We start from the raw sequence: 10,296 nt of genomic DNA, 5'->3' as shown, positions 1-10,296 counted from the left end.
GTCTCGATTAAAGTATTAACTGAGATGGTTGCCCAACTGCTACGGTTAAAGCCACAATTAACTATGACTTTTGCTTCGAGATGGTTGGCTTGTCCGTCTGTGTTAATCAATTTTGTCCGCCTTCGTTAAAATTCCCGTAGTAGTGTACAAGGTTTTGTATTACAAGTCGAGTTTAACCTGTATCACTATGTTAACCATTGTGTTATGTGTGCACCTTTTGATCGAGAATATAACAGGGCAGAATAGATGTGTTAGAGCAACTCCAACCAACCTCCTAAACAGGCCCCTATTTCAAATCTAAGGACTTGATAAAAAAATCAACTCCAACCTACCTCCTACTTTGACTTCTATTTTTAATGTCCTCTCAAATTATAGTTTTATAGGTCCCTAGATCCAGCAGCCCCCTATCCCCCTCTCATCCATGGGCCCCACACCACTTCCCCTCCTTTTCTGTTGACGCACGCGCTTCGTCTGCGGCCCACACGCGGGGCGGCGGCACGCAGGTGAGCTGGTGGCGCACAGGCGAGCTGGCGGCGCACAGGCGAGTTGGCGGCCCAGCGCGGGGCGGCGGCGCGCAGGCGAGCTAGCGGCCCAGCGCGGCACGCCGGCGAGCGGACGGGCAGCCTGGACGGCACGCGACGCTAGCGAGCTCCGCCGGTGCGTAGCGGCCACCGCTCCGCTGGATCTATTGGCGGCCTCCTCCCTTGGAAAGAGCGCCACCACACCCACCACAGAGAAGCTCGAGCGCGCCGCTCGTTTCTCATGCGCGGGCGAGCTTCCTCCCCGCCGTGAGCTCCCTCTCTGCCCACCATTTCCTCCCACGTGTGCCTCCGTACGTGAGATCCAGCGCTGGAGCACCCGCCTCGGTCGGGCGAGTCTCGAGCGTGGCCACCCGTGGCTTGCCGCAAGCTCCCTCCGCCGCGGATAAGCGTGTGAAAGATTTGGAAGAAAGGCTATCTCAATGACGTGTGGGTCCCTCTGGTCATAGTCTGCTAGTATGAGTTTAGGGGCTTTATTTGACCAGTGTGGTTGGAATAGAATCAATTTCTTGGACCTAGAAAAATAAGGATGAGCACCCAAATTAAAAGTAGGGGCCTTGATTTGGGTGCTTCGGCTGAAGTTGCTCCTATAGAATTCATTTGCTGTGCCTAGTCGACAAGTATTAAATCTAGCAAAACCAAAATGACTGACAAAAAAAAATTTAAAACGACAGAAAAAAAAAACCGTGAAAGGAGACTGCAGCCAGCAAGTGAGGAAGAAGGGAGCCAGGGAGGGGGGAGTCAGAGCCAAGTACAACAACATCGAGACCGAGACGGAACGGAGAACGGCCGCAGCACCAACACGAAGCCCAACCCAACAGCAGCTAGCAACCTCGCACAGGCACCACCACCTCCTCCGTCGCAGCATCAGGCCAGCAGCCGCCGGCGCCGGGCGCCGTCGCAAAGCACCCCAGGCCTTGTCCCCTCCTGCAAACGAAGCCTTCCGTGAGAGCAAACCTCGGCGACATCGCGGCGACAGCTCCTGCAGCCCGACGAGAGGAGCTCCCGATCGCTCCTGCCACCCACGGCCTCGCCCGCGCCTGCGCGCGCGCAGCAGAAGCAAAGGTGAGAGCTCTGCGCCCCGTTCCAATCCCCCGCCTCGATCCAACCCCACGCGGCGCGGCCGCGGCCGGCAATGGCGGACCGGCGGCCAATGGCGGCCGCGCCACTTGACAGGGTGGCCTCGGACTCACTATTTGGGCGCCGGGGAGCTAGAATTCGGGTGCGAAAACTTCGCTTTAGGGTCGGAATTGGGGTGACTCTGATTGGATCAGAGAAGGCGAGCTGGGGATTGGGGAGTTTGAGCTCTACACCCGTGTCATGTCAGGGTTTGGTATTGCCGTGTAAGCTTGTTGGTCGATGTCGTCTTGCTAAGTGCATGGGTTCGAGCTTGAAAGTTTGAATTTCGTGCGAAACCCTAGCTGTATGGTCTCTTTGATTGAGGTGTTGTGGATTTGATCAGCAAACCTTGGGTTTGTGGAACTAAATATATGATCTGAACTCAGTATCTGTCCAAAATTTGGTCACTCTGGAGCTTGTGATTTGGGTTCTCTGTTTGATGGATATTTGGAGATGTTTTTGTCCTTTGAAGTAAGATGATTTTACAGGATCAGGCTTATTGAAGCTTGCTTCTGGCAGCAGGTGCTCACAGATTTTTTTAGTTTGTAGACTCTGGATTGGAGTGTTCTTTGTTATGCAGTTAGTTCTTTAGCCCAGAAAACATGAATTTAAATTTTGTGCTGTTGTGAATAAAGGTATTTTATTTTGTTCTGTTCTGTTTAGTTTCAGGTTCAGAATTGCTCTTCTCTTAGTTTAGAGTTGACCTGAACATGCCATTTTTAATGGAATTAGTAATGCGAGTTCCTTTGTTTGCGGTTCATTTTCAATATGAGATTTTTTTCCATTCCTACATTTGTTCAAGCTATGTTGGCTGTATTGGATTGCAAGAGTTTGTATCATTATGCGCTAACGCATCTTTGGTTTATGCATGACATATGGGGTAGACTAATCCTAATTTATGATTGCTTTCGTTAAAGTTTTTTTTTATCCCACAGTCCAAGCACATCTTTAGTATTCTATTGTTGGAGATACTGATTAACTGCCATTGTCTACTGGCAGCATGTTTTTCCATGCTTATGTTGTTACTTTACACTTGTTACATGTTTTTGATTGAGATATTTGTCATTGCAGTGATTTTCCACGATTGGCAGTGTAGTATCAGATTCAGAGTTCTTCTAGTATTCTATTTTGCAGTTCAGTTGTAGATATATGGAATTCCTTTCCTGAGAAATGCCGTCCTCTACACCACCATCAGTACAACCCACACCAAGCCTTCAACCATTACCATCTCCTGCAGTAGGTCAGAGTACTCGTATTGATGTTCGTGAGATCAAGTCCAAGATTTTTAAGAGGATTGGGCCTGAACGAGCAAGGAAATACTTTCAGCACCTGGAAAGGTTCTTATCTTCTAGACTGAGCAAGAATGAATTCGAGAAGCTCTGTCTTGTGGTACTTGGCCGTGAAAACCTCCCATTGCACAACCACCTTATCCGTTCCATTCTACATAATGCCAGTCGAGCTTGTGGCCCACCTGTAATTAATGATCCTAAGCTGGTCAGAGGTGCCACCACTTCTGGCCATGCAATTGTTCCTCCTGTCTGGGACAATGGTGGCATGTTGAACCTAAATGTCAAAGAGAACAAACCATTAAGCAAAAAGGAAAATGTACTAACCCAAAAGTCGTCACTGGATCATTGTGAGACTATTATGCTGGAGAATGGTGTTCATCCTTTGAGTGATCTGAAGAGATGTACACAATTTCAAAAAAGTGAACATTTGGAGCCACTTATTAAGCGACCGCGTGTGGAGAAGGAACCATTCAGGTTACATAATTCTCTGTACAGCAATGGGTCTGCTAAGGCTTCAAGAGAAAACCTGGGACAAGAAATTATACACCAATCCCAAGGTCCAGTGGAAGCACCACTTGGCATTCAGTTACGTCCTGGCAGTTTTGGTGTGGCCCAAATACCTTTACCCCTTGCTTCTGTGAGTTCAAAGGATACCTCTGACACTTGTATTGAAGTTGGTGAACTCTGTGAGACTTTGTCAGTGAAGAAGAGGATGGACAAAATGGCAGGGACGTCTGGGTTGGAAGGGGTCTCGATAGAGTGTGCCAATTTGTTGAATAATGGCATTGATGTTTTCGTGAAGCAGTTGATTGGATCTTGTGTTGAATTAGTTAGATCAAGGTCTCAACATGGCAAACTAAGACATGAGGCATTGAAGCAGCAGCTGTGCCGAAAGCTAATAAATGGTGTATCAGTACATACCCATGTTTCTGGACAGAGTTCTATTATACCTCCTGAGACAAATTCCATCTCCATGCAGGACTTAAAGACAGTAATAGAGTTAAACCCTTGTTTGCTTGGGATTAATGCATCACTGCTACTTGAAAAGATCAATTCATATGACTAGTAGGATGGAGCTAGTTGTGTTCATCTTGTCACAAGATCCTATGATATTGATGGTCTGTCTTGTTTCATGGCTGTTGTAATCAGGCTAAAATTTTACTGATGGGTGGTGGTGAAGGCAGGTGCATTCTCTGCAGTACCCTGATTGTTTTTCATCTCATCTGCGGTGCAATCTTCCAGAATAAACAAATATCTGCATATCTGCTGGGTGCAGTATGAACTCATTCATTTCGTGCACCTAAGGACCACTATGGCAAAAGTGCTTCAGAGATAACTATGTTGCTGGACTCCAAACAAATTGAGGAGCCATATCACAGATTTGATCTGTAAGTTTATCACAACTAATATGTGCTTGTGCATTTCAACTTTTTACATTTGTAGCATAGATACAGCTGTTGCTAGTTATTTATTTGCACTCAATTTTGTTTCAATGTTACAAGAAATAGAAACTATTTATAAGGCATATGTTGAGAACACTTGTAGTGTTGATGTATGAGTATATTTTCATCTGAACTGGTGGAAACAAGGACTAAACTGACACTAGTCTTGCCCAACTATTAAGATATAAGAGTTATTTCTCAAAGACAAACAGTGGAAACACCTTTTTGTAAGATAGTAACTTCTGTTGACCTCTTGGCCCCAATCATGCCAATAACACTCCACTGTTCGTATTGGGGTACTTGGCACACGATTTCCATGTAGTCATCTGCTGTCGCTGAGACAAAGCAGTACTATGGTATCAAATACACTTTATTCTTTCCCTTGAGTTTTATATTTTACCATGGTTTTTGAGGCGTTGTGGCAACGTGCGGCGCCCTACCCCCTTCACAACGCCTAAGCACTTATGGCGGACGCCTAGGCGACGCCATATGCACATTTTAGGTGCCACAAAGGCGTTGTGTAAGCTAGAGTTGTAGATACTAGTGCAGCACATACAGACCTTGTTCATTCCTAGTGCTTGAGACCAGCACATACTAGTACAGCTAAGGGAGTACTACTAATCAGCAAGTATTATGCTAATTACAGGAAAACTTCTACTTTGTGTTATGTAAGAGTGTACAGATTAAAGAAAGAACGCAAACAGATATTATACTAATCAAAGAAAGATCCTTATGTTTTGCGTTATGTAATGCTCAAAGAAAATAACAACCCAAGCAGCAACTACGTTCGTGAGTATATGACAGGCCAATAATAAAATATAGAAAGCAGCTCACAGTATTGAAAGCAGAGTACACGCACCACCAGTCCATCAATGAGCAAAGGCAGAGCAAACAAATATGAAAAGTGGCAGACAGATGTGAGATTTGGTGAGCCAAAACATGAGAAGGAGGCTAGCAGCCTGGGCAGCAGGGTCAAGGGTGGTGTGCGGCACAGGAGGGAGGCAGAATCTTGTATCTCAATCTAAATAACTTTGTTATTCCAGTATAATAAAATAATAAATGACAGTGCAAACCCCATTTATTGATGCAATCTACTATCTCAATTTGAACACATTCGGGGCTGGAATGCGCATGTTGGTAGATATACTTTTATGCAGGCTTATGGATTAGAGGCCTAATACTGTCATGTGATACAATTGCATTAATATCTACACAACTATTCATGGTTCATTATTGTTGCCCAGACATAGAACAAATGGATCTCAGACTTGGGTAAAAGCCCAGAGGGCAGCTTGGCCACTAGGCCGCTTGGATTGAATCTGAAAAACACTTACAAGACTTGGGATACAAGATGGTCTGCCACTGCTTATATAGCAGAGTGGACAGCCACCTACTACAACATATTCCTTAGCAAAAGTAGATACTAAACTTGGCTGCTAAGCCACCTGAAAACTACTAGACATTGAATAGTAACTGCAGAAAGTAAGATACAAGTAGCTAGGCTTAACTAGCAATCTCCCGCTAAGCCTAGTACTGGGTGATCTGCTTCAGACCAATTCTCCTCATCTCCTGGAACTTGGCCTTGCCCAGTGACTTGGTGAGTATGTCTGCAACCTGATCAGTAGTGGCGATGTGGTTGGCCTTGATGCTCCCTTCCTCCAAGCAGTCCCTGATGAAATGATACTTTGATTTTGATATGTTTGCTGTCATTGAAGGCTAGGTTCTTGGCCAGAGCTAGAATAGACTTGCTGTCCACCTTCAACTCCACCACATCAACCTTTCTGCCAAGAAGCTCCCCGAGCAACCTGGACAGCCATAGAGCTTGTGTCGCTGCAGTTGTGGTGGCAATGTACTCTGCTTCGCAGCTTGACAGTGCCACAACCTTCTGCTTGATGGATTGCCAGCTGACCAAGCAGTCACCAAGGAAGAACATTGTTCCATTGGTGCTCTTGCTTGTGTCGACGTCGCTGGCGAGGTCACTGTCATAGTAGCCGATGAAGTGCACCGTGCCGGGGGCCCTCTTGTAGTGCAGACCATAAGTCTATGGTCCCGGCCACATAGTGGAGAACACGCTTCACCGCCTGTAGGTGCTCCACCGTCGGTTGTTCCATGAAGCGGCTCACATACCTGATTACGAACGCCAAGTCTGGCCAGGTATGCATGAGATATCGGTGGCTGTCGACAAGCCACCGGTAGTGCGTGGAGTCCACCTTTGTTGTGTTCTGACGGATAAGCCGAAGCTTCTCCTCCATTGGCGTATAAGCGGGGTTGTAGCCAACCATCTCCCTGAGCTCGAGGATCCACTTGGCGTGGTGAGCTCATCCTAGCACACCTCGACGATGAGGTGGAAGCAGAGGAGGCTGAGGTCGCTCATGTCGAACATGTCCTTTATTTGCGCCTTGAACTTCGTCACTTCTTCCTCCTCAACACCAGTGATGATGAAGTCGTTGACGTAGACACCGACGAGCAGGACAATGCGCCCGCTGCCCCGCCGGTACACCGCCGCTTCGTGCGCGCTATGGTGGAATCCCATCGCCTTTAGCATGGCGTCCAACTTCGTGTTCCAGGCGTGCGGTGCCTGCCGCAAGCCATAGAGGGCTTTGCGCAGGCGGTACACCTTGTCTTCCTTACCGGCGATGACGAAGCTAGGCGGCTGACGCACATACACTTCCTCCTTGGGATCGCCGTTGAGGAATGCGAACTTCATGTCCATGTGGTGCCCTCGCCATCCTTCTTGGACTACCAGTGCGAGGAAGAGGCGGACCGACTCCATGCGCGCACTGGAGCGAATGCATCGTCGTAGTCGACACCCTCTTGCTAGACGAAGCCCCTTGCCACCAGCCGTGCCTTATACTTGGTTACCGCCCCTTCTCGTCCTTCTTTAGCTTGAAGACCCACTTAAGGGTGACCGTGCAGTGATCGGCAGGCAAATCGACGAGCTCGCAGGTCTTGTTCTTCTCCACAGCTTGGAGCTCCTGCTTCATGCCAGCCTCCCATGTTGGATCAACTTGTGCTTTAGTGTAGTTGGTCGGCTCGCTGGCGTGAGTCTAAGTGCAGCTGGGCGAAGAGACGTGGCGCTAGCCCTGGAGGAGACTCATTGCCGATGATGTTCGTCATCGTGTGGTACTAAAGAGGTTTGTCGTCGTAGAATGCATCCAGACGGTCCTCGTCGTCCTCTAGCGGCGTGGCGTGCTCGACTTGGGGTTGATCAGCGGACAACAGTGTGGCAGCAAAGGAAGAGGTCGATGTCACAACTGATGGTGTCATTGCTATGGTCGGTGGAGTGCTAGCTGATGCTGTCGTGCTCCTAGGCTCCCTCAGAGCTGGTGACGGTGATTGCGTGGAGCTAGAGATGTCGACGGTGATGCGCCTTGCGCCCCCCCAGCTTCTTTGCTTCAGAGGTAGTTGATAGTGAACTCTTCAACCGCTGACATCGTGTCTTCTCCCACCTTGGACCAATCCTCGTCGCGGCTCTTGTTGAAGTTTGACGTCGCGAGTCTTCGGGTCAGGTACATGGTATGCCTCAGCGTCGTCCGTGTACCCGATGACGCAAGGCCGGCTGCGATCGTTGAGCTTCTTCACTTGAGTCGGCTCCTTGGCAAAGGCGAGGCAGCTGAACGTGCGCAGGTGACCGACTGCCAGTGCTGTTCCATGCCAGGCTTCATAGGGGGTCTTGCCCAACAAGCTCTTGGTAGGCGATTGGTTCAACAGGTGAACTACGGTCACCACTGCCTCTCCCCAGAACTTGGCTGGCATCCCACGGTGCTTCAGTAGTGCGCGAGCCATGGCCACCATTGTCTGATTCCTCCTCTCCACACCTCCTTTTTGCTGTGGCGAGTAGGAGGCGCTGGATGCCATCATCTGCGCAGTAGGCGGCGAACTCCGCGGCAGTGAACTCTCGGCCATTTTCGGTGCGCAGCACCTAGAGCTTACGCTCGCTCCCCTTCTTTGCTATAGCTTGGAGGTGCTTGATCGCGTCCGCAACCGCGTCCTTGGTCGTCAGGAGAGCAACCCACATTTACCGCATGGCGTCGTCCACCAGCAGTAAGAAATAGCATCTGCCGTCCGGAATCGTCGGCGTCACGGGGCCGCAAAGGTCGATGGACCAACTCGAGCATCTTCTACGCGCGGTACGGAGCTTCAGCTGGGAATTGAACTCGGCGATGCTTGGTGATTACGTAGGTGTCGTAGAACTGCCTGACATGCCTGATCGCTGATTGCCCGCGCACCATGTCGTCCTCGTGAGCTTGTGGAGGGCGTCGAAGTGGTGGTGGTCGTAGCGTTCCTACCAGCGCCACACTTCATCATCGTTGCGCGCGGCGAGGCAGAGCCGCTTGGCCGTGTCGAGGTGGAGGATGTAGAGGTGATTGGCGCCACACCAAACCTTAACAAGAAGCCGGTGGCGCTGATCCCAAATCCTCAGAATGCCTTGGTTGATCTCCACTTTCGACCCGCCCTTGTCCAATTGGCCGAGGCTCATGTTGGAATTGCAGAGCGTTGGGATGTAGTAGATGCCGTGAAGCACCTGGTGCTCGTCGTTCTTCGCCTCGAAAATGATGGAACCGATGCCATGGATCTCCACCTTCGACTCGTCACCGAACTTCATCGTGCCTTTTGCCTTGCAGTCGAGGTCTCATGATGGCCGGTCATATGGTTGGTGGCGCTGCTATTAAGGTACCAACCTCAAGCTTGTCGCCGCCGGATCCGGTGTTGAGGAAGGCATGGGCTCGCGGCTCCTCGTTGTTGAGGTCGATGGCGGACTCGGTGAGGTTGAAGCTTGCGCCTTGCCGCTTCTCCCCTCTGCATCCAGCTCCAGGAACTTGTGCGCAAGAAATAGAGCGACCTCCTCCTCTGCTTTCACGACGTTCGCCACGCTGCCATGCTCGCGCTCGTGCTGGGGATGGGGGCAATCCCTGGCCCCATGCCTGGCATGGTTATAATTGAGCCAGGTGTCATCGTGGTTCACCTTGCGTTCGCCAGTGGCGGCGCTTGCCTTGTCCACTTGCCCACCGCTACTGCCGTCACACTCGACCTTTGGCTTGTTTTTCTTGCCGCTGTTGGGACGCCAACGACAGTCCTTGGACGATCCAATGCCCTCCTCCTTATTCTCGAGGGTATGCCACTACTCAGCGGTGTACAGCAGCTTGCCTCCAATGGCGGCCGGCTTGGGATCCGGCACCTGTTCGCGGTCTTGCACCACCATGAGCCGCCCGGTGACATCGTCGACTGTGATCTGCTCGAAATCGCGGAGGGTCTCGATCGAATTCCTGATCTGCGCGTACCTCTTCGGCATACATCGGAGAAACTTCTCCATGGGCCGCTCCTCCATTAAGTCGGTGTCGCCGTTCCGCGCCATCTGCTCCATCAGGTTGGTTAGCCGCACAACAAAGTCCTCGACTTGTTCCCCAGTCCGAAAGGCGAGAGCTTCCCACTCTCCTCGGAGTCGCTGCAGCGTCGCCCGACGTATGCTATCACCACCAACGCGCGCTGCAGCGATTGCGTCCCATGCCAGCTTCGTCATGGTCTTGTTAGGGATGGAGGTGCTGAGCTCGATGGGGACGGAGGCGCACAAGGCCTCTAAGACCCGGCGATCATCGTCATAGTGACGCTGCCGATGTGGACCGCCTCATAGAGCCGCCAAGCTTGAAGCTTTACCTTCATCATCAAGCTCCATTCATGGTAGTTGGACTTGGTGAGGATCGGCCACGGTGTCCCCGCCCCGGACTCGTGTTAGATGGTCTCCAGCACTGTTGAATGTCCGCGACGACCACGACGCTGCTTAGGTGACGGCGACTGGCGGCAGCGTGGTCTGCGCGATCCTCCTCCCGCTGGCTCCGGCTCCTCCTGGTGTTGGAATATAAGTGAATTGCCCACCTCTCCCCATCAGCTTAAGCTTTTGGGTTGAAC

At 50.5% G+C, this 10,296-nt stretch overlaps 1 protein-coding gene across 1 annotated transcript; it reads left to right on the top strand.

Annotated features, from left to right (window-relative positions):
• Nucleotides 1,250-4,532, top strand: LOC8069462. The gene is made up of 2 exons (XM_002447576.2): nt 1,250-1,604; nt 2,730-4,532. Exon 2 carries the CDS (start codon nt 2,829-2,831, stop codon nt 4,011-4,013), a length of 1,185 nt encoding a protein of 394 aa, XP_002447621.1. The 5' UTR covers nt 1,250-1,604; nt 2,730-2,828; the 3' UTR covers nt 4,014-4,532.

This window comes from Sorghum bicolor, chromosome 6, assembly GCF_000003195.3.
Source record: "Sorghum bicolor cultivar BTx623 chromosome 6, Sorghum_bicolor_NCBIv3, whole genome shotgun sequence".
Taxonomy (NCBI): Eukaryota; Viridiplantae; Streptophyta; class Magnoliopsida; order Poales; family Poaceae; genus Sorghum; species Sorghum bicolor.
The sequence above is the reverse complement of the archived record's forward strand: the minus strand, read 5'-3'. Positions and strand labels throughout refer to the sequence as shown.